Source organism: Psittacula echo (assembly GCF_963264785.1).
Source record: "Psittacula echo genome assembly, chromosome: 2".
Classification (NCBI taxonomy): domain Eukaryota; kingdom Metazoa; phylum Chordata; class Aves; order Psittaciformes; family Psittacidae; genus Psittacula; species Psittacula echo.
Window position 1 is genome coordinate 97,946,726 of NC_137737.1, and position 24,219 is coordinate 97,970,944.

Consider the following 24,219-nt stretch of genomic DNA (forward strand, 5'->3'; position numbering starts at 1 on the left):
TCTGTGTCCTGGGAATCCTCCTTGCACTGGAGCAGAAGGAGACATGAATAAGGCAGAAGCTGTTTAAGACACCTCCCTTCTGCACCAGCATAGCAGGGCAGACAAGGGCCAACTCATCTCTCCTGCTGCATGTGGAGGTGTTGGTAATTTAAGGTAGGGATGAATTAAAATAACCCCATCCAGACTGCTAAATGGCACCAGTTTTCACACTTCTTTTTCATTAAGGATGTCTTTGCTTTTAGTCCTGTATCTGAAGATAAAACATCAGAACACTTGATTTTTCTCCTGGGTCAGAAATTCTAATAGACTAAGTTGCAGGGTAAGAAGAGTAAAGTTGGGGTGATTTAAAGGAGCTGTCTTTTGCTTGATCCGCCCTTGTTTTTGACACTTCCCTGGTCTACCCACTTTTTGTTGACAGGTTTTTAGAGGATGGGTGGTGGCTTTTTCTGAGAGCAACATCCGATGTGGTTACATGAAAAACACACACGTGAGAGCTTTGCCTTGACTGCAAAATTGATTCGGGGCTTTTCTGGTGTGAAGTAGGGCTTCACTGGCCAACAGGTGAAAAGAAAAGTTACCGTGTTTTGGAACAGCTCAACAAGAACAAGACAAAGTACTTCTTGTGGGTACAGACGGGAATAAAAAAGCTGAGATGCTACAAAATAAAGCATGGAGGAAGCTACATTGTTAGGCTGGATGGCTGAGACCAGGAAATGGCAAAGATATGGGCATGCAAACTGGCACATCAAACATGCTTCCACAAATGCAAAGATGGAGCAGGAAGAAGGGTCAGGACATCCACTTGTGGTGGGCTGCTTTTGTCCATGTTAACTTATCCTTCCTCAAGGAAAAGTGCAGCCCGTTCCCTTGGGGGACAGGTTTAGAACATCTCATGCTGAGAGCAATGTAGGTGAGGCTGCCGTCAAGGGACGATGTGGCAAATGGGAACGAATAGTCTCCTGCTTGTGCATCTGCAGTGGAGGCTGAGTCATTACCATTCATCACCAGCCTGACTGGTGTGTTCATTCTGGTGACAGTTGTTTTCGGGAGAGAGGACAGCTTTTGATGCCTTTTAATTCCTGAAAATAAAAGAAAAAAGGGCTGTCAAGGTAACAGGCATCCGGAGAGGCTGACTGAAAACAGCGGGTAGGGAAATAACTTTAAGTCCTAGGGAAATGTGGCACAAAAGGGGGCTGCCACAATAACCAGGACAACATAGCCTGCTCCGTCGTGTTTCTGAAGGAGCAGTAAATGGCTAAAACTTCCCATGCCCAATTTACAAATGAGCTCAAATTGCAGGACAACACAGTGAAGTTAGCATTGCTGTTGCAGCATATTCTTTCCAGGTTTCTTCCTGCTAGGCTGTTTGTCTGTTTTGAGTCATTCAAGTCTGCATGTGTGGCATTGCTCCTCTTACAACTTACTCAAATCAAGCCCAAAAAACTTCCCCAGCAGGAACTGTGAAGCCTCTTCTGCCCCACACCAATCCTCAGGGGCTGACATGCTCCACAGCACCCTAGGGCAGTTCAGCCATTAACTTTACAGGGGCTCAAGATTTCTCTCACCCATCTCCTACTGTTTCAAGGAAATGACATGGCCACAGCTGACACAGCATAACACATTGCCCAGAGCAGCTCTTGCAGGGAAGTTTTGGCTCTAAAGCCTGGGCTGGGGTTAGGTCAGGTGCTCCAAATGGACCTGTCCCATCTTCTGCCTTGTCTTCTCCATCTGGACTAGTTCAAGTTGTGCACTGCATAGGAAACCAGCTGTCTCCATTTCCAGCCCTGCAGAAACCCACTGATTGAGCTTTAAAAAACAAACCGTAATGATTGGGGATGAGCTCATTATATCTGCTTATGACTCATGTACGGGAAGCTGTAGCGAACACCTCTGCTGTGCTGGGAATCTTGTTTTCAAGGGTGTGGTGACACATGCAATTACTAGACTGATTAATCAAAACTTGGTACAGGTTTACTGTCATTACACCCTAACTTCTGGTAATAGAGACGTGAGGGACTAGCGGTGTTAGGCCCCACACCTGTATGTGCACATACATGTACACAAATACCCCTGAATGCTCCGATGAAGTCAGCAGGTCTGTGCAAGGCTTACACACTCCCTGAAGCCCAAATATATTTTTGTGCAAGTTTAGAGTACATTAGTCTGTAGGCAAGGTCCTCTCATAAACTGGGAGACCTGGCAGGAAGGATTCAACTTGCTTTATAAAGTTCAGGAAACACAGAGACTGAATGGACCAGTGTGATACAGAATTAGTAGTGACAACAATACTCAAATAATATACCTGTTACTGACAGACAGCAAGTTCTAATTTGATGTTCTCCTGTCGTTCACCTGGTCATCAGGAAGGTTCTTTAGTTTGGTAACACACTGAGGATGGTGACCCGGGAAAGCCTAACTGCAAGAATCACATCCCTGCTAGTGCATCTGCCCATGGGACAACTCGTGTCACCTAGGGGTTTCCAGCTTGTTCATGTGTCCATTGCCACAGGTCACGTCAGTGTGGGTGAGAATGCACTATCACCACTCCCATGCTAAATCAAAAAAAGCCCATGGACACATGGGACTGAGAGAGCCCCAGGAGGTTACTTGGGTCAAACTGTCCCTGGGGTGAAAGCGAGCTGCTCTGCAGACAGAGTTGTTCCCAACCTCTACCTCTGCCACCAAAAAGGATTCGCATTCATATGCAAAATCCCTACACCTCAGGCTGACAGAGCTCCTGCTGTGACATTTGCTGCAGGGCAGGCTGCATTTTGTGCCCATCCTGCCTGCCTCTGCTCCCAGTATCGACTTCTCAGCAGTAAGGACACCCCACCTCAAAACCCATCGCAAACGCTGTCTGTAAAAACGAGAAGCGTTACTTATATGAATGAGGCTATTTTCGTAAGTGCGGATGCGGAAGCTGTTACCACCAAAATGTTTAGGAAACTGGTGAAAGGAAACAGTCAAGCTGTAGCATAGAAACCAGTTCAAGCACTTGAATCTGGCTGCTCCCTGAGCTGCGTCCTTGCCACGATGCAGCACACCCAAGAAGATCTGGCTGCACCCGGAGAAGAAGATGATGCCTTTGGGGAAGGTAAAGTCATCTTTTATTAAACTAAACTTTCTGCTCAGACTAGAGACCGGTTTCTAGCCTGGGTGGTATTTCTTGGGTAAATCTGAAGTTGTCTATGGGCTCCAAGGTCACTGGGTGACCAGACTTTCTTTTTCTCCTAAGAGAATGGAGAACAAAAGCATCCTAGATACAATAAAAATAACTTTCACACTGGTTCAGCAGCTTGCTTCCCTAGCAAGGGGGTTACTGCTGATGAAGAAAGCTGGGGGAACACCAAATGTGTTTTCTATAGTGGCTGCACTATGCAAAGTAGCACATTGGGCATTCACTACAGGTGCAGCTGTCACTAAAGTAGTAGGAGCTCTTTACAGGGGCTAAAGGTGACTTTCTGCTTAAATTACCAGAGTAAAATTAGCCTTCCCTTCTCTGACTGCCACAGCGCAGGGCACAAAGCCGGTGCCATAGTTTGTTACCCCTAAAACTGCTTTGCTGTAGCTTGATTCCTCACTGCTTGCATCCCAAGTCACCCGTTACACGTGTACGAGTGATCTCAGCTCAAAACAGCAGACGCAGATAAGAGGACCCTGAGGGGGAGGAAGAATCTGGCTCATGGTATCTAATTTCTGCTGCTGCTAGCTGCTGCCCTTTGCACTTGAAGCAGGGGCTGGGGGAAGAACTTGCTCATGCAAATCTTCTCCCGGCCCCCAGCCCTCTGCAGTTTCCAAGGGAGTTGAAGGCACAAAGAGCTGCCTGGATCTGCTCCAAAGACTGTGAACCTTTAAACTCACTTTCAGCACAGCTTCAGCAAACCTCATTTAAACAAAGCTCAGCTGCGGTTGGTATGGAAAACTTAGCAGTGAATAGTGCCAAATCAAGTTATCTGTGTCCCAGTGAAAGGCATCAACACAGAAAAGAAAGCCGTTTCAATGATGTACTGTCTGTACTCAAATACATTTCTCACGTCTATATGCCCCCACTCCTCACACTGTGTCTCAGACTGGGCTCAGAAGGGCAATGGATTTGAAGAAAGGAGACATAAGATCATTTGCATTCAGGAAAAACTCCTAATAGTTCAGGGAAGATGTGGGGAAATGCCACTGGGCAAATCAACTGGCAATGAAAGTACCCTTTTGCATTCCCTGCATCCTGCTCTTATGCAGGTGGATGCTGCTTCCCAGGATCACCAGCCATGTGCTCTGACTCAATATGGACATTTTCAAGTGCTCTGAAGAGCCAGTGGGATTTAAGCTTCATTGCTGTTTCTGAAACCTCTAGCCTATGTTCTTAATCAGAAATGTAGGAGGGAAGGAGAGGAATGTGTGCAGGTTATTCGACATTTATATCGTGTTATCTGAAGGGAAAGATACAGTACTTAAGAAATCCTTTCCTGCCTCTCAATTAAGTTGTTTCTGGCAGGGGTGATCCAGCAACAGCTAGAGGAGGCTGACTTATCAAAGCAGGAACATTTTAAAAACCTCTCCATCACCCTGCTTGGAGCAGGAGGTTGGACTACATCACCTCCTGAGGTTCCTTCCCACCTGGGTTATCCTACAAGCCTAGGAGCTGGTGACAGCCTCTTCAAGTCATCTGTGTGTAACTGGGAACACATCTACCCCAGCTGCTCTCTTGGCCAGAGGGTCTGTTGGCTCCCAAACCTGCCAGCTGGAAAGCCAGGACAACACAGGCACAGTGCTAGCCTTCCCCTTCAGCCCCTCTCCTCTCTCTTGAGTGGGTTAGCAGGAAAACATTCACTCTTGGCTGCTATTTCTGGAGTGCTGTTGACCCTGGACAACCCAGTGCTCTTCCCCAAGCTGGGTGGGATACGAGCGGAGAGGAGCAGAGGCTGTTTCAGTCACCCTGCTCACGCTGCAGAGACCTAGGAGCCAGCCAAAACTGAGTGTGAGATTTCCAGGCCAGATGGAGGCGTTTGTCAGGTGCTGAACTCCAGCAAGGAGTCCATAGGGCATGGGCTGGGGGTTTTTGTTCTCCACATCTGGCTTGGTTTGGAAAGTGGTGGTGACAGACCTCCCATCCACCTTTTTAACTTGTCTCAATGCTTAGCTACTCTCACAGTTAAAGATAGCCATTATCTTTTTTCTTCAAGTGCTGATTTGTTCTAGGTTTTTTGGAGTTTGTTGCCGTCTTGTTCAGGACAGCAAGGAACTCATTATTGCTTGTACACATAAATGTCTCGTATAACTACCCACAGACAGTATTCATACCGCTCTTACCCTTTGCTATTGTGCCATCTTAATATTCAGTTTAAAGTTGCCTTTCAGGTCACTGACATAAAAACAGTTAAATCCCATAGGGACAGAATCAATCTGTGCAGGTCCTCACTAGAAACTGGCATTCCTGATGATTCCTCAGCTGGGTTACATCTGTCATTCAGACTTGTTTTGAAGCCCTTCATCATGTCCCAAATTGATCTACTCCATTTTAAGCTTCTTGGATAAGATCTCATGCAATATCAAGTCTTACTTCTTATAGAAGTCCAAGTACACTATCAATACAATGGGCAGGGACACCTGCTGCTAGACCAGATTGCTCAAAGCCCCATCCAGCCTGGCCTTGAACACTGCTAGGGATGGGGCATTTTGCTCATATGACTCCTACAGCACCTACTCTGTAACAAGGCCAGGACCATTGCATCATCATTGATAATTCCACCATTTTTATCTGCTTATGCTCCAATAGCATTGGTTTTCCTTATTGTACCTATTTACCTTATTGAAATCCCAAGTCACAGAGCTTGGTGTGGCAATATATCCTACACATATCTTCACGAAGAATCAGGCTGACTCTTGCAGTAGGTATTCAAAGCTTGAAAATGTTCATCCTCAAAGAAAATACTTTAGCCAATGTTCTTGTTTTCTGATATCAACCTTGCACTTCTATTATGCTACCCTCCTTCAAAGGATCTGCAGAGACTTTGCAAAATGACTGTGCTTAGGTTCGGTGAAGTGCAACTCCCTCTTCTCTGCATCATCTTCATCGTTTCACAGAGCACAGCTGTAGTATGCAAATGTTTCGAGAAGGAACCATTTCAGCCTCTTGAAAGTACAGGCAGTGATATGTTTTGTTTCTTTTATGGCCTTACTCAATATGTTAATTCAAGGCAAGTGCCATCAATTAGTTTTACACCGTTGTTAAGTCAAAACATCGGCTTTGAGGAAAATGCTTAGTTTTCAGTGACTCTAAGTGCCCGAGAGGAAGTTACAGAAATTGCCTCCAGTAGCACAAGGCTTCCCCTCATCACTGTAGCCAAACAGGCGTGAGTTTTCCTTGGGTCTGTCTAAGCTGAGGAGCCAGGAAGGCTCCTGCAGCTCCCATGCCCAGAGAGGGAGGGAGATTTGGGCACGAGTCAGCTCTCTTGGCAGACCCTGGTCTCTCCTAGGAGGAGAGCTGAATGCTCACATGGAGGCATGATGCCACTGTCCCAGCACAGCCTCTGACTGGGGCCAGGGCTTTGGCACAGCAGGAGCTGCTAGATCAACTCAGACATATATGTGCATGGAGTTTGCAAGCACTCAGCAAACACAGATAGCATATGGGTCCAGGCATTTCTTTACCAGTGATCAGCATATCCAAACTGAGAATGTACAGGAGGAATAGAAGTTAGACTGTGATTTACTGCAGATCGTTTCATAGAGCTGTTCCACACTGACCTCTCCTCATGTCTCCCCTTCCTACCTCCTCTATGTGCCCACTGGCTGGACCGATGATAACCGTCACGTGCTTCTCAGGCCAGAGCCAACACAAAATCCCATCCGTGTTTCCAAAACATGAGGGAAAAAAAGCAAAGCTGACTTTTTCATAATGTCCAATAACAAGTGTGTGCTCCAGTTCAGTTGACCAGAGCTCTACTTGAGAGGGTGCACTGCACAGGGTCCCAGGGTCTTCTCCTTGCCCAGGACTGATGTGCTGCTGTGGCACACAGCCACCCTCCAGCCTGCCACCCATCTAGGCTCACAGCAGAATAGTAGCTGCATCAAACATTAAAAGTGTGCTTCAGAAATGTACCAAATGCCTTTACATCCTGTAAAGCCTGCCTGCCCTTATTAAGAGAGAAAGAGTTTTAGCTCTGGGGTTTGGGATCAACTCTGAGGCTTAGCTGAAATGAAAGGTAGCTGCTGTTCATGGTTATGTGTACCGCCTGGTGTATTGTAACATCACTGCTGATGTTAGAGAAAAATGAGGATAAAGTCTTGGATGTTAACTTAAAGTTGAGACATGCTTTTTTATTCAGCAACAATTCAGGTTAAGCAACCTTTCTCTTCCCCTAAAGCAACACAAGACTATGCTTTCCTCATACATACAGCTGCAGTAACTTGTCTGAAAGTCATGCGGAGAGATCAATGTCATAGCTTGTCCATGACCCACTGGGCCAAGCTTCTTTCCATGCTGTAGCTAGCAAGCCATTCACCCACCATGGCGAGCCCTGCTCTGGTGAGGGCCAGCCCAGGTACATATTCTCCCCATAGAGCACATCAAACTGATGCAACTTTAAACAAATCATGTCTTCTAAGGATATCCATGAGTATGTATCAATATGCTATTCCACTGAATGTCTGTCTCAGAGATATACAGAGATACCATTTTTCCTGTGTTTCCAGCTCAGAGTTTGACGTGTCTGCTTTTTCCAGCATATGAGTGCCTAATATCTGAGAAGGCTGTAGTAAAGGTGAGCAGATTTGCAATGTATTAAGCATGGGAGTGTCTCCTCCCTCACTGCTGGGACACTACAGATCATTGTCCTGAAAATGCTTACAGGTCCCACCAGCCCCACTTGTCCTTTCAGCTTATCTCATGCTCCTGGAAATGGAGAACACATGTGCCATAGTCACTGCAACCCAGGGGAACAGAAGTCCCATCGCTGCATCACCAAGGCAACGGTGTTTGCTTTAACCAGATAGACAGATCGTAGTAAGAGATATTTGGCCTATAAACTCAGATTGAAACACCTTTCTCCAAAAATATGGGCAGACCTACTTAATGAGTAGGAAGAGGATGGCATGGAGAAAACAGAGCTCTCTTAGGGAGCATTTTCATTTATTCTTGTTTACACTAAATGCTTTGCTCAACTGCTTCTCACAGCTGCTTCTTTTTGGTTGTGGCCCATGGGCAGATACAGAGGCATGCAGATGGGTGAGAGGGCTTTCTGTGGTCAGAGGAGTCAGTGCGAGATGCCCATCCCCACCCTGGGTGCATCAACCCACCCACAGTGCTCTGGCCTTCCGGCACTTCCAGCTGTCCTGGGCAACTGGAGGGCTATTTTTAAAAGGACATCGTGCTCTGTAGCTGAAGAAGAAATTATTAAGTCCATGAGACCCAGAATTGAAAAGGATTGAAAGGAGAGACACTTTCTGCGTTGCTGTCTCCTTATTTTTTAATTAAAGAACTTTGATCTTTTAGTTGTTTCCTTCTCCATGTCTTGAAGGTAACTCGTTTGGTTCGTATTTGTCAGAATATTTCTAAATCACTCATAATAACAACAGTGAAGGAGAAAAACAGGTCAAATAAACAAGTGGCATTTAACCAGCCCTCAGAGAAAAGAGGAAGGTATGTACAATCCAGAGAGAAACCACTGATTAGGTGTGCTCATGCCACCTTCTAAGCTTGCAAAACAAGTGTCCCACGAAAAGCTACAGCAAAATTGCCTTCCTTTTCACCCATTTTCCCCCTCTTGTTTTTAGATGGTGTCTTTATAAAGCTCTGTGAAACAAGCTTTTTGTCACCCAGCCCCGTCATTAAAGTCACAAAATAAATGTGGCTTGGCTAACATGAGCTGGTGGCGTAAACAGCTTCACCCCTTTAACAATTTGAGGCACAGCTCAGCTGCCTCTGAAATGAGCTTCCACCTGCCTGAATGCTAAAACCAAAGCCTTGTGGTTGGTGTACCAAAGGTGTGACAGTCACAAAACAACCAGGGCAGGAAGTGTAGAGTTAAAAGGCAAAGAATGAAAACAGTCAGAGAACATGTGTTAGAGAGAGAGGGGAGAGTAGTCAAGCACTTGACTTGTCACAGAGGTTGATGTGGGATGATTTCCGCATGGTAGGATTTCTCCTACATCTCAGCATCACTGGGGGGATGAGGGGTGCTGTCAGCCCCCATGGAATTTTTGTCTTGATCTGTCATCTAAGAGCGGGCAGATGGTTTGAAGAGGGGTCCCACTGTGGCAGCCACTTAAGCAATCCTTCTGTGCTGCTGAAATTCCTAGCTCAACCCAGAGACATTCAGCTAAGGGGGGTAAGTATATGTGTGTGCATTTGCACACCCCAAAAAAAGATTGGGTGGGGAGGGCGCAGGAAAGCATTTATGCTGTGAGGAGCCACTGATATTCCTGTGTCTTTGGCAACTGGACAACAGGTGAAGCAAAACCACTGTGGAAATGCTGAGCACAATGGGCTTAACGCTGCATAACTCATGGGGGCTGACACTGACTTCCTCTGGTTTAATTGCAGAGCCTGGGAATCGGAAATTTCAGGCACCTAGAGCTTGGAAGTGATGCCTAGGGTTCAAACAGTTAGTAAAAAAATGGAAAGGCAAAAAGCGAGGTGGAAAGAAAGGAAGGTACAGTGAGGGGCACACGGCCAGAGTGAGAAAATAAAGTGAGGTTCTGGAGAAAGTCCCACTGCGGCCCAGCCCCTGACTGAACAAATGGCAAATACTCAAGTCCATAATCCCAGGTGAAATGACCACCCTAGGCAGCAAAACCCAAAACTGCGCAAAAACTCAGACAAGGGCTTGCAACACCTCCCTTTTCATCATGCCAGGCTGCTACCCAGGCCAGCCCTGCTTTCCTGCCCCCCATGTGCCGAGCCTGAGGGGAAGTCACCCACAGCAACAAGCTTTTGTGCAAGTGATCCTCTCTTCATGCCATGCAATACTGGAGTGAAAAACCCTCTGGGCTCCCCTGAGGCTTGTGCCTATAGTTCAGGAATGACAGTGGCCCAGCAGCCATCCAGGAGCTTCCCTGGAGGTGTGTCGGAACCACCTGCAGCAGAAAAGAGAGGGACAGCCTCTCTGAGGGGATGGCTTTATGAATATACTGCCATTACCATAGGCATTAAGTTTTCAAGGAGTCCTGCAGAATGCTCCTGGAGATGAAATCTTCCATCTTTGCCCTACAGCTCTCTGAAGTTTGTGATTAAGATGGCAGAGGCTAACGATGCTGGCCAGCATTCAGGCTCTATGGCATAAAGGGAGCTTCATTCACATCTTTCTCACTTTGTGATAGCTCAGGGCAGTGAAAAAGCTCTGCTGTGAACATGGATGTAACCCACGGGCACCATGTTCATTTTAGTAGGGTGGTTATGCCGGCGTAGAAGTGCAGTTTGCCAAGTGGGAGCTCCCTATAAGTTTTGGACTCCCACTCACTGCATTTTCTCACTCAAGAAGGAAGAAGCAAAAGATAGGACAGGGCCCAGGTAATCCCATGAAGGTAACAGGGGTATCACTGAGTACATAAGTCATTTTTCTGTCTCAAATGTCACCAGCAGACCAGGGGTCACTGGAGTTTCCTAATGGTGGTGATGTAAAGAGCAGACTGAGAACAGCCTGCTTCCTCTAGGAAACCCCTGAGTTCTAGGGTGCCACCTGGATAATCAGTCTGATTTATGAACTGAATGATTTGGGGAGTTTGGGTAACATCAGGACTGAAGGACTGGGCCATAATACTCAGCCTTCACACTGAACCAGCAGATTTCCCTCTCTTGAGTGCCTCAGAGAAAAGAGAAATTTTACAGATGCAGATAGATTTGAGGCTAGATAGCATCTCTGAGATCCTCCTACAAATACATGCAAGGGGTGCCACACTAGCAATACCAGCATAATTTGACAAGTGAGTCACTTTTCTTATTGAGAGGGGTAGGAATGTTGAAAAGGGTCCATAGAAAAACAGTTAAAACAAAACGAAGCCAGAGGAGGAGCAGAGCCCTCCAGCACTGCTGAGCTCAGCTCTGGAGTTGGATGGCTATAGCTTTGTTTTGATTTTCCCATGGAAAAGCAGGCAGCTCGGGAGGTCCTGATCTGCTCTGCCTCTTCAGTCACTCTGGGGAGCTTCCTGTCCATTCTATTCCTGATGCCTGTTGTGAGCCAAGGAAGGGTTAGCTTAATCAGCAACACCAGCCACTGATTAGTGCCAAGCTGTTGTCATTAATCACTTCAAAAATCACTGCTCTGAAAATAGTACCCAATGTCAGATGTTGAAAAGCTGGCATAGTTTAACCAGTGTCATTTAACCTTAGCCACAAAGCCAGACCACACCCCTAAGGAAACACTATTTCTTTGCTTTAAATTACATATTATTTGTAATTTTTTAATTAAATTCCACTCACATCCCGAGTGACATGGTACAAAAAGCTGCTTTTCATCTTTTCTAGAGGAAACAACTGCTGTGAGTGGCTAAATACTTCCATGTTAAGGCAAGCTGGACGAACAAGCAACCTATATTCCCCCAAGAGATACATAGGGATACCGGCCTGAGGGTTTGATCACAAGCTTCTCCATACTGTAGATCCACTCCCTCTCCTTTGGAATCTCAGTCCAGATATTTGGCAGATGCACTTGGGGCTCATTACATTACAGAGGCAGTGTGTTCATTGCGCTCCCCCGAATGGCATTTCGTGTGCGCTGCACTTGTTTTATATTTGCTATATTTAAGCCACAGAAATATGCGCTGATGAAGAAAAGAGGGCTGTGGTGGTATCTTGGAGGCTGGAAGGGAATGAAAATCATTTCTCAAAGCTGCAGTGCGCTGTGCAGAGCTGTGGCCCAGGAGAAGGAAAGAGGACCGTGGTCAGCCCAGGTCATTAGCCACACTGAGGACCCAGCTGGGTCTCCCATACTGCTGTCCATCCGGAAATGATTTCACAGGGCAGCTCTGCTTTTGTACTAGTGTAACTGAGGGTGGAAATTGCTTGGAGCCTTTTCTCCAGAGGACTTTTCCTGGATTTCTATTCTGAAACCATTACACTGGGAACTTGCGGGAGTACAGGTGTGCAGCACTGCAGGGTTCATATATGGCACTTCATTTTGAAACTTGGCTGGCATGATTTGCTCTGTTCCCTCCACCCCAGCCTTTGCATCCTTCTCCTACCTGTCGTTTTCCCCAGACAGTGTTCTTCATCCCTGCAGCTCCTCATTCTTGCCATGATCTGTGAGACACACTGAGCAGGAGGAAGGCAAAAGCTGTCTCTAAACTGCTGCTGGAGGGCACAGCAAGGCAGGCCGAAGCCCTGGGTGCCCCCAGCCTGCTCTTTCAGTCATGGACCTAGAATGCCTTTGGTGGTTGCTAACATGTCCTACAGTGTTTGGCCCCATATAATACCTGTCCTTCATGATTCCTGGTCCTTCCAGGTCAATTGCCTACTTCATAGCCTGGGGTGGATGAGTTTGGGGCTGGCCCAGCCATGCCTGGGACTGCTAACCAGAGAGTGCTTGAGCATGTGCAAGAAAGGCTTTCTTCTCCTCTGTGCTTCAGACCTTGTCCCAGATTTCCAAGTGCAGGTGAGGCTGCAAAGGAAGCGAACATGGGCAGAGTCTACATTTTAACTACAGCCCTGATGTTGCTAGCAAGTTTCAGCAACAGGTCTGGTAACATGGGTAGAGATGGCATCAAACCCTACGAGACTCCCAAACACAGTGGGGAGTTCAGCCCGCTGCTGTGATGGAAGAAGAAATCTGTGGCAGGGAGCCAGGTTTGGGCACTTGAGAGCCAAGAAACAGGAAAGAGCCAAGAGATTACGTAAAGATTCAAGACAATCCCAACAAGAAAGCTGGGATCAGATCAACTTTCTGTCTACAAAGCCAGATCCTTTCCTGGAAACAGTCTAACAGAGCCTTCTTGATCCTATACATGATGGCGGTACTGGGAAAGGCAGCCCCAAGCAGGTATTTCCCATGCTGCAGACCTTTGGGAAGCACCGCATTCCACTCTCTGCACTCCTCTGGACAAGGTGGTAAAGAAGGTTTCGAGTCTGTCCAGCAGCAGAACTTGAAGCCAGTCCATTGCCAACAGCATGGAAGAGGTAGTCTGACAGCCGTGCTCCCGAAAAGCAGGCCGACAGCACCATACCTGTCGCTTCAGATCTCTGATCACTACTGTAGCTTTGATCATTGCATTGCGTAGCTGACTTCCAGCTGTCCTGGAAAGTAAAAATAAGTTTCCAGCATTTTTTTGTGTGCCTTAATTAGAAAACAAGGAATGCTTTTCAAAAACAAGAGAGGGGGGAAAATAAGGCTAGAGCTGCAGTACTAGACATGCCATCCACACACTTGGCGTGCATTTAAGAGCGGCTCAGCGGCCTTGGTTGCTAAGCAGTCTGAGAAACTGGAATGCGCTGCTCCCTCCAGCCCTCCACAAACACTGCCACCCAAAAACTGCCTGAAAAAGGCATTGAGGCTGATTTTGAAATGCGGACAGTTCTTGGGGGGGGGGGAAAGGCAACCAGTGGCTCCTTCCTCCTGCTCCCCTAGGTTATACAGGAGGGCAGGTAGGCTGTATGCTTGTGCAAATGCCTCCCAAAGTTAAGCTGTTATCTTCAAATGCTGCCAGAGGCACAGGCCATCAGTGGGAAGTGTTCTTGCTCTGAAGGCAGCTATCTCAGATCAGCACAAATGCTGCAAAGTAGACCAAAGAAGACATAAAGGAAGGATTACCTATGGAAAGCATTATCTTTTGCAGTACACGAAAGGCTAAAGTCAATTCCCCTTTATGTCCGTAGCCCTCCCTCTGCAAGCATAGCTGTTCCTTGATATATCAAGTGTGTCCTGACCACCATGCCACAGAACAAAACCACTGTATTATACTTTAGTTTTTCTCAAAGATCCAGCTGTGCTGAGCATCTGGCCAGAAGTCCCAAAAGATTGAATCTGCTCCTGAATCACTGCAGAAGATCAGCTCAAGTAACTTTTCCCACAAAACGCCCCAAGAGCTGCAGGTGGAAAGCTTTGCAAAAGCAACATCAAGAGAAATGAGGAACTTGAGGGTGGAGCAGCAACACAGTGATGGGAAGTAAAAAGGGGGAAATGGTTGCACAGTGGTTAGAGGATGTCAGCAGTGAAAAACAAGTGGAGATCAAACTCTTTTAGAAGGAGAGTAAGAAGTGTTACAGGATGACGATGAGCGTAAGCCAGATGTGGTGGGCAGGCTCAGCTGACAGAAAAGGGAGTCAACCCAAAGGGCAGCACGGGCAAGGTGTAGCAGGAGAGTTGTGGCAACACTTTAATGTGTTTCGCTGGAAAGAGTAACGGTCAGCATCTGTATGCTTAGAAAGTTAAAGCCCATGTCTTGCCCAGGTTGCTCACGGCAGAGGTCAGGCTCTTGTCTTTTACCTCCCCTCTAAGAGCCTTTCCAAATGATGGTTCTGGCACCTGCTGTGCTTCCCACACTCAAATGTGATCACTAACCTCCTTTTTTGGATCACGGTCCCGAGATAAGAGTGCTCAGGTTTGCTACCTGTGTTCACACATTGCGATACCTGCTGGAGATATGTAGGGCACTCATCAGATATATGAAGATGCCATGCATTTCCAGGCACCCCCTTATGAGCAAGAGAGTTACACAGAAACACAGCAAAGAAAGGTTACAACAGGAAAAGCTCCTATACAAATTGCCTTTCTTAAAAGCTAGGGCAGGCCTGACCTATCTCAGACATCCAAAGCTCAAAGCCATTGTCTGCCTACCTATCCCCCTACCTCCTTTGGCTGATCCAAACATGCTAATGGGAGACCTCTGTGTGAATTGCTGTCCCCATGGTCTGCTGAGTATTAACACCAACCCTTGCTTGCAGGTGAAAGAATCCAGGACTAAGTCTTTGTATGTGCCTAACAGGCATGCATCCCCACTATCAGCAGTGAAATTGCACCAACATCACACATTTTCACAGGGGTGTTCACAGAATCCTCCCACAGAGTATCTAATGTGGGAAAAAGGGTTTCCCCCAGACCTGTGTCCAGACTACCGGGTCCTGCTCCCTCTTTCTAGGTTTCTCTAGATATGTCTGCAATGGACACGAGAGCCACGAGCTCCCCCTTCTCTGCTGAGTTGATGGACTTAGTGGGCTGGAGCCTGTAGGGTGGTGGGAAAAGTGAAGTACTTCTCATTATATCCACCCCCTGGAGCAATGTGTAACTGATGCATATCAGCCAGAAAATCCTGCTCAGCCCTTGCAGGGAGCCTTCCAGGTGCCTGGGAGGAGCAGAGCGTTTAGGTATTCTCAGACTATAATCTCTTCTCTGATAATCCTGATTTACTATTTGGGCTTGGAGCAAAGGCTAATAGCAAGCAAAGTGCCCTGGCAAAGCTCAGCAGGTAATTTAGGAGCTCTGGCTTAGTTGTCTCAAGTATAATATGGGGTTACCTTTGCTGAGAATCAGTGTTTGTGAAGGTGCGCGGGAGCTGGCAGGGAGGTGGAAGTGCAGCATAATTGGCAATTACTGGTTTGGAAAGGTCACTGTTTTCTGGAGACAAAGCTCAAATCAGCTGTTGTCACTTAGAAATTTCACTGGGGACATTCATGCTGACCTATTTTTAACATAACAGCAGATTACACTGTAATACAGTGAATAATTCATAGGAGTAGTAGCATGATCGCAGCCACAATACAAAGGCAGCTCCCGTTCCTGCCTAATTACGGAGGGAGGCAGAGCTCTCTGGCATTTTCCACCGAATTAGCAAAACAAGACACACGTGGAATGACTGACCCTGAGCCTTTCAAAAGCATGTGCATCAGGATGAATACATGTTTCCGGAAGGACTAAGTGGGACAGAGATTTTATCTAGAGCATCTGCAAGCCTACTCAGTCTCCCAGCAGTTTCGCCAAGCTGCAGCACTGGAGGCAGGGAAGAAGGAATGTGTGCAGGGTTTGGGGTGACAAAGAGGAGGAAGCTAGCTTTCTGTGTTTGCTATGCAAAACTAGAATGAGAAACCAAGAGAAATAACCTCATACATCCCTAGCACATGTATTTGCATAGGATAGAGAATATTTCCTTGAAAGAGGAGGCTGCAAATGAATGAGTATTTGCATCTGCAACCTTAAGTTCAAAAGCTCTTCCTCAAGATACCAAAAGGGCCAGAGGGAATTTGTGACATGGGTTATACCATAAAGTAATTACCAAGAACTACTGTAGGAGGCTCAAGGTTGGAACAGGATGCCGCAATTAGTATATGACACTGAAAACATTTAATAAATTAAGCAGGCTTCCACAGAGAGATCTGCCACCCCCTAAAAGGCTGAAATGGACTCAAAAGCATATTAAGTATGCATGATGAGACATTTATAGCTTTCAGCATTGCCACAAATATTCCCTCTCCTCTTCCCCTGGCATTCCACACCCTGAGGCTCACAGCTGCTTTGTCCAGAAAGCAACTTCTCTGCCTTGGCCTCACAGTTCACATCCTGTGTGAAACCCATGAAATGGGGGGTAGTCAATCCTGTCAGAGACATAGAAAGGTCACCCTAAACATCTCACCTTGGAGCTACAGCAGTAGCATTGTGGTAGCAGCGGTGGAGAAGCATGTGCCTCTGGAAATGCACCGCTGGGATTGCTGTAAACCCCATCTGAACTCAGAATCCTTTGGGAACAGCCTGTAGGCCCCAGAACTCTGCACGCCAGTGTGAAGAGCAGCATCCTTTTCTGCTTTTATTGAATCTGGAGTGTTTTCTCTCATTTCTACTGCTTAAGGGTACTGGGTGCTGTTTATTTTCAGCATACAATATAAATAACACATGGTCATTACTGCTTCTGAAAATTACTCCAGATGACAGGTCAGGTGGAATTAAGAGGTTGGATTTTTATTCATTGAGGGTTTGGGATTTTTCTGTATATAATGCTCTGTGAAAGCCCAACTCTTTTTCGTTGTTGTAGTTTCCTAAACTTTGTCATATTGTGTCATCCTCTGTGTGACAGGTCTACAAGCTCCATGAAAAACATATCCCTTTAGAAAAGGTGAGTCTACCTATCCTGACCCAAATGGGCAAAGATAAAGATACAGGCATATAGGGGTGGTATCAATATTGCCTCCTTGAGCCACCATCTAAATTGTGTCTATTTGCCAACCGCACAGACCTACCAGGGATTCTCCCCCTTTATAGTAAATAGGACTATACATTTTGGAAGGAAGACTGGACTTGAAGAAAACACCCCAGAATCTCTGGGAAAATGCTGCATTCCTACCTTTTTTTTTTTTTTTTCTTTCTGGGGTAACAGAGGGAAGATACTCAAAGAAAGATGCTCAAAGGAAGAAATATAAGGTCCATTAACTGCAATGTTCTATCATTTACAGTCACTGTTACTTGCCATCTTTAGCCCTCTCAATATCCCCATTTAGAGTCTGCTTTCTCACACACTAATGAGGCTACAGCCAGCAGCCCAATGGCCTCGGGAAATCGGAGCTGCGGCAGTCTGTTCCCCCACCATTCCCTGAGGAAGGATCAGAGTGGTATATGCGCCGGGATCAGAGGGCTTTTGCGGATGTCCCATCTTTGGGGCAAACCGCCTGAGAGGCAGCAAGCGTCGAATGACAAGATGGAAGAGCCGCGCTGAAGCTCTCAACAAAGGTGCTGAGCCGCCAGTTCCGCCGCTTGCCAGTCGGGACAAGGGGCGGGGGGGACCGCGAGGGCCCACACCACCCGCGGGGGATCAGCTCCGTTCTGCTCCGCACCGCCCGCGGGGGGGCGGGCCACGACCGCGCAGCAGCGCCTCCTCCTCCTCCTCCTCCGCCTTGTCCCCATCCTCCTCCTCCTCCTTCCTCCCGCGGCTCCGCAAGGAAAAGCGGCAGCGGCTGCGCTGGCTGCCAGAGCGGCGCTGCGCTGCGCTCCGCTCGCAGACGGGCTGCCTGCCTTCCTCCTCCTCCTTTTTCCTTTTTTCCTTCAATTTTAAAATTTTAAATGATTCTTTTTTAGTCCTTCGGGGCTATAATTAGCTCTGCGGCTGCGGGCGCTGCCGCCGGGGATGGGGCGGCGAGCTGCCCGCGGAGCGCTGGGCTGCGGCGGGCGAGCGGCGCCCCGGGACGGGCTGTGAGCGGCGGCGGGCGCGGGCAGCCCGGCCGGCACCGACAGGTACCAGCACGGGATCGGGGGGTCGGAGCGGGAAAGAAACCCTTGACAGGCGGAAGGGGGGTTCCTGCTGCCCAGGCAGGACGTAGCCGAGCTGAGCCCGAGGGCTGCGGGGATGTAGAGCGTCTGTCCGGCAGCGGCTGCTGACCCCGCTCCGGTGCCACCGCCCCGCCGGTTGCGGGGGTCAGGAGGCGACAGGTATTTGTGGCTGGAAAAGGGGATTCTGCGCGGCGTTTTGTGTGTGCGTCTGGGGTGGGAATGTGAGGAAAATCTCGGCTGTGGGTGGGTGTTCGCTGAACGATGTGAAAAGCTGCGCGGGGGAACGGGTTTAATGTTTTCCCAGCGCGCGTGGAAGTGCTTAGCCTGGTTTCCATAAAAAAAACTCTCAGTCTATTAGGTCTTCTATTTCCAGTGAGCTTTTATGGTATTACTGGTCGGAGGAAAGCTTAGACCCTTTCAAGTTCTCCTTTCAGTCTCTAGCTCATTCCCAAGAACTGAGGCAAACGTATTACACACTGACACTGCACTTCAGTTTACCTTTGAATGCCCTGGTTACAAAAGGTCAACCTAATCTGAGCTGTTCTTTCTATGGCTGTGTTAACTGAGCATTTTGCTGTCTCTCATTCAAAGTTTCAAAAAGCTTCTGGAAACTGTGTGCGCGTTTGTGTGCGTGTGGCCATTCTGCCTTCGCACCCTTTCATACATCTCCCTGAGAAGAGCTGAATGTATTTTCATGTCTAATTTCTACATTCATTAATCTGGCCGTGCATTCAGCCACGCTCTTCTTAATTACCATGTATGAGCTGCTGTCACGCAGCTGGAGCCCGGGGCAGGGAACACACTCCCAAACAGAAACATTATCTTCATGTTCTCCAGTGGCTAATTAGGTTTCACAAGCATCCCTCTCCTTCTGAATAAACAAAAGCAGAAGCATACCCAAACAGGGGGCTTAAGGAAGGAGGCAAGAGGACGGTGTCTTTCCTAGAAGGTGTCTGCACTTGCTGCCCAGCTGTCTCTGAGATTTTCACACACTGGGAAGAGATATAATGTGATTTACTGCAGCCAGACTCGAGGAAGGCATCTGCTGAGCCGTGTTAGGAGCATGGCTTTATAACCATAATGGGCAAATGTGACAGAGTGCTCCACGCTTAAGTAAATGTGGGTGGCTATATATTAAACAGTGGGAGTCTAAAGGCAGCAGAATCTATCTTTCCTTCTGTAAATTCAGCCTTTGCTCAGCCAGTAACTAAATCACTGGGACAGTCAGTTAAGATGGTGTCTGCACCGGCTGCAAAGTGCAGGGGAGCACTTGTGCAATGTGGCCTTTTAAAATCCTGGCATCCATAACCTGGTGCTGATTTAATGCCTGACATTCAAGTAGCACTTCCCTGACAAGGTGTGGGCTTAGGGGGGTTGGTTGGTTGGTTGTTTTAATTTGTAAGAAAGAACAGACTTCGTTTCTTTTCAGGATCCTGCCCTGGGATCAGAGCAATTAGCTTTTCTGTATCTCTGCTCCTCTCTAGAATGACAATCCAGTTATATCTTAGAGGTTTTTCTATAGCGGAATGAATATTCCTTAAACACTTGAGAATGTATAAAGGGAGAAGTGTGTGGTTTAGGGTGAAGGAGCATCCCTAAGTGAGAAGGTGGCTGTACTTCCTTGTGGTCTCAAGGCACGTGACTGCTTTATTCACCAGTATCACAGAGCAAACACTCAGGGTACAAGCGGTACAAAGCACGACTTCGCAACCCTCAGCAGCACATTCACACACCATGCAGGGTTACATTTTGCTCTTTGATATTTTTAAACCCGAGCAAGCAGAAAGGTAACTTCCACACAAAACACTCTGCTGGGAAAGGTCTGGTTCTGGGGAGAGCTGCCTTGCTTCCCCACTGGGAAGAAGTGGGAGTGAGAACTAAAGGCAGCATTGGCTTTTTCCAAAAAAGGGATGGCTGGTCCGACTTGGGTTTTTTTTTCTCCTCATGCTATACATGTGGCAGTGACAAGCTGCTCACAGACAACCCACTTACTGGGGTAGTTTTCATTACTCAAGCTAAGCTGCAAGCAGCAGGGAGATGGGCAGGTTGTGTCTGTGGCCATTGAGCTAGCACAGAGCATCAGCTGAAAGCAGCCAGGGAGGGAAGTGAGGAGAGCAATGCCTGAATGCATGCTACTGGCACAGGCTTCTTAGAGAGGACCAGGACATGAATTAGCATTGGATAGGGACCTATCACATCACTTTCAAGCTATGTGGTTCCTGGATGACTCTATTAACAAAATGGGAAGAAACCTGGTTATTTTCACACTTAGCCGGACCTTGGAGGTCTGTGTTTTGTTCACTCAGCTTCCAGTGCCTGCTGCTCTTCTGGCAGGGAGGTTCTTAAACAAGTTTCTCAGTAAGACATTTTCAAAACTTATCAGCAAGAGCATGCATTACTTTTTTCCCACTGGCTCCAAGATGTGCTTGCCCTTTGAGAAGGCAGAGAGGAAGCACTGGACCCACTGTGAAGTTAGAAAATCAAACACAAAGTCTTTTAAGGGCAGCAATTTTGCTCTGAGGGACTTCACAGACTGTGGTGGCTCCAGTTTGGGTGCACAACAGTGTAAACGAGAATTCAGTTTCCTGTAGTGAAGTTGCCAACATCTTTGTTTCCCTCACTGCCCTTCAGACATTCAGTTTTTCCAGAGCAAGACAGGAGGGCACTCTGTGCCGAGGAGCCAGGTGGCTGGAGGAGGAACGGCGGGATGGGCTTAGCCAGCTCCCTGTGAAAGGGCTGGAAGGAGAGCTGCAGCAGGAGCCAACCCTGCATGCAATAAACCAGATCATATTATATACCTCTGCCTAATGCTCAGTTCAGGCTAGGCAGCCAGCTCACTTGAACCTCATGACTGTCCTTCCCTGCATACCCAAATCAAAGCAGAAACTGTATTTTCCTGGCCACAGCTGCTCAGCAGCTTTATTTTTGCTCCTCCATGCAAATGCTGCTCTTGCCCTCACTTGTCTGCACCCGTGTGAGTTGAATGGCTGGGCTAGGGCTGGCTCACTCCTGTCCCATCCCGTCCCATCCCATCCCATCCTGACCCGCAAAGCTGGTGATCTGGCTCCTGCTCCAGGCAGGTATTTTAAGGAGAAGGAAAGCAGCAGGTACTAGGTAATCCTCTCCGGAAGATAGCTTTCCCCTATTTGGCAACCTAGAGACAGCTGCCATGCCAAAACCTGGTTGAGCATCCTCCTGCAGGCGAGCATGGCTTGAGATGTTGTTTTGCTGCATGTGGGCAGCAGTTTTATCTCACATTTCATAGAATCATAGCATGGTTTGGGATGGAAGGGACCTGTCAGCTGTATGCACTTGCAGCCCAGAAAGCCAACCTGTATGCTGGACTGCGTCAAAAAGAAGCATGAGCAGCAGGTTGAGGGAGGTGATTCTGCCCCTCTAGTCTCATGAGACACCACCTGTAGTTCCTCATTCAGCTCTGGGGCTCCCAAAACAAGAGGGATGTGGACTTGTTGGATCAAGTCCAGAGGAGGGCCACAAAGATGGTCAGAGGGCTGGAGCACCTGTGCTATGGAGACAGGCTGAGAGAGTTGGGTTTGTTCAGCCTGGAGAAGAGAAGGCTCTGAGGAGACCTGTCTTTTAATACCTAAAGAAGGCCTATAAGAAAGCTGGAGAGAGACTTTTTACAAGCGTGTGTAGTGATAAGACAAGTGGAAATGGCTTTAAACTGAAAGAGGAGAGATTTGGATCAGACATTAGGGAGCACTTTTCATTATGAGGGTGGTGAGGCACTGGCACAGGTTGCCCAGAGAAGTTTCGGACGCCCCATCCCTGGCAGTATGCAAGGCCAAACTGGACAGAGCCTTGGGCAACCTGGACTAGTGGAAGGTGTCCCTGCTCATGGCAGGGGAGTTGAAACCAGATGATCTTTAAGGTTCCTTCCAACCCAAACCATTCTATGATTCTGTGGCCTATAAAGGTCATCCAATCCAAACACCCTGCAGTCAGCAGGGATGTCTTCAACTAGATCAGGTTGCTCAGAGCCCTGTTCAACTTGACCTTGAACGCTTCCAGGGATGGGGCATCTACCACCTCTTTGGGCTACCTGTTCCAGTGTTTCACCACCCTCATCATAACAAATTTCTTCCTTATATCTGTCTAAATCTGCCCAGTTTTTAGTTTAAAACCATTACCGCTTCTCCTGTCAATACAGATCTGCATCCAGGGGGTTTGGATTCAGCCCCCCAAGTTTTGGCTTATAACTCCAGCTTTGAAATATCTCTGCTGCTGGGTCTGGTGCTGCTGGGAAGAAAGAGGATCTCCCCCTCCCTGACCATGTCCAGGTTAATTAGGGAGCAGCAGCAAGGCTCCAGAAATTGGCTGTATCCAGCTGTGATCAAAAAGTGAGTCCCAGTACATGCTAGTGTACACCTTGAATCACCTTGGTGCTCCTGAGTTGCTTTTTGGCAGCCACAAACACAGATCTTGCTTTGGTCTTCACATCCAGGCTCTGCACCCAGTGGCCTCAATAAGAAGGGAGTCCTCTAAGCGTGATGCAAGACCTAACTGGATTTTCTTTCCTAAAGTTACCTTTTTCTGCCATGTTTTTATGTTAGAAGGGTATCCTGTGTTTTCTACTCCCCAGCCAGTACAAAAGAAAGGGCATATTAGTACAGAAGTATGCGAGCATCTTCCTTCTCTTCAATGGGAGGAACAAATTGAAGCTGACAGTTCCCTGGACCCCGTGCAACACATGAAGTAGTCACAATAATGCATTTTATTGTCCAGCCCTTTTAAAGCATCAGAAGCTCTCTGGTCTCTTGATGCCTGCAGTAAGCTGACCTTGGCTGGCAGAGCCAGCCACCTCATTACTGCTGTCCCACTGCTCACAGCCTGCCCTCTCCCCTGGCCCTCAAACAGCCCGATTAACTGCAGCAGCTAGAGCTTCCCAGGTCAGGCAGCTTGCTGGTAACCCTTCAGTGACACCAGATCTGTTTCAAATAATCCCTTCTGCATGAAACCTTTTATTTATTATTATTCAAAACCACCCAGATATTAGTCAGACTTTACTTTGTCCTGAAAACATCACCAACAGAAAATCTTGAGGCCATCCATCAGCTCCAAAAAGCAGTAGCAGCAGAGATCTATCTAGTAATCACCAAGGTTCTGGTTTTAGTTTATGCCTTCACCTCTACCAAAGACTGGGCTAGATTGACTATTGAAACATTTCTATCTGAGCTGACCAAAGGAAGGAACTCATTTACAGTGAAATCTGTTGGAGATAGGCAAATAAGCACCTGCAGATAGCTGCAAGAGTTCATGTTTTAACAGATAGGGCAAGGTTGAGTACCACAGCTTCCTTTCTCATTCCCCAAATTACCATCTCACTATCTGAGCAGCCAAAACAGCTTGACTTGTCCCTCAATGAGGCTTCTTTCTTGTTTGTTGATTTTATCTTGCATCTGCTACAGACTGAGGCAAATCAGAGGAAAAAATAGTGTTTGTACTGAACATACCCTTTGAAGATGTCTTGGGGAGTGGGGCTTGTGCTTGGGGCTGTGATAGTGTCACTTGTCTGTGGTACTGTCTCAGGCAGGCAGGTAGAGCATTCAGTGTAGCTCTGTAGTCAAGTCTGATGGATGTTTTCTAATTGTATAACATGAGGGAAACGGCCTTTTCCATAATTAAGCAACCTGACATTCTCTGTTGGTATTTAATTTAAAAATGTTTGGGTTTAAAACTGTAATTGTGGTAGGGACATATGTTTCAGCTTTGTGCAATAACATCCCTGCGAGTAGTCTTCAGCCACGGAGTCTTCCCGGCTATGAAGGCACACTTTTCTCTGCTCATCCCTGCAAGTGTTGCTGGATTAGGGTAGTAACAGCTGTTCCTGTGCATTTTTCCAACCATACAGGCATGTCTGTGGATGAAGATGCTGTTGAAAAAATGCCAATGCTCAATTACGTGTATAATGTGTCAAGTCCTGCGTGACTGACTGCCCTTTCCTTGTCTTGTTTGGTACATCCGCAATATACCATTTTGTTAGTTCAAAGAAGGACTTGGAGGTTTGCACAGAGATGATTGT

At 47.4% G+C, this 24,219-nt stretch overlaps 1 protein-coding gene across 2 annotated transcripts in view; it reads left to right on the top strand.

The window, feature by feature from the left end:
- Nucleotides 1–2,966: 2,966 nt before the first annotated feature.
- RIPOR2 (RHO family interacting cell polarization regulator 2) overlaps nt 2,967–24,219 on the top strand; it is a 65,288-nt gene continuing 44,035 nt past the window's right edge. The window contains exon 1 of one of the 2 annotated variants that reach the window (XM_080610791.1): nt 2,967–3,094. In XM_080610791.1, coding sequence (XP_080466917.1) covers nt 3,034–3,094 — 61 coding nt within the window. In that variant the 5' untranslated portion in view covers nt 2,967–3,033. Of the gene's footprint in view, nt 3,095–18,043; nt 18,141–24,219 lie in introns of those variants that run through there. The other variant, XM_080610792.1, reaches the window with a different exon arrangement.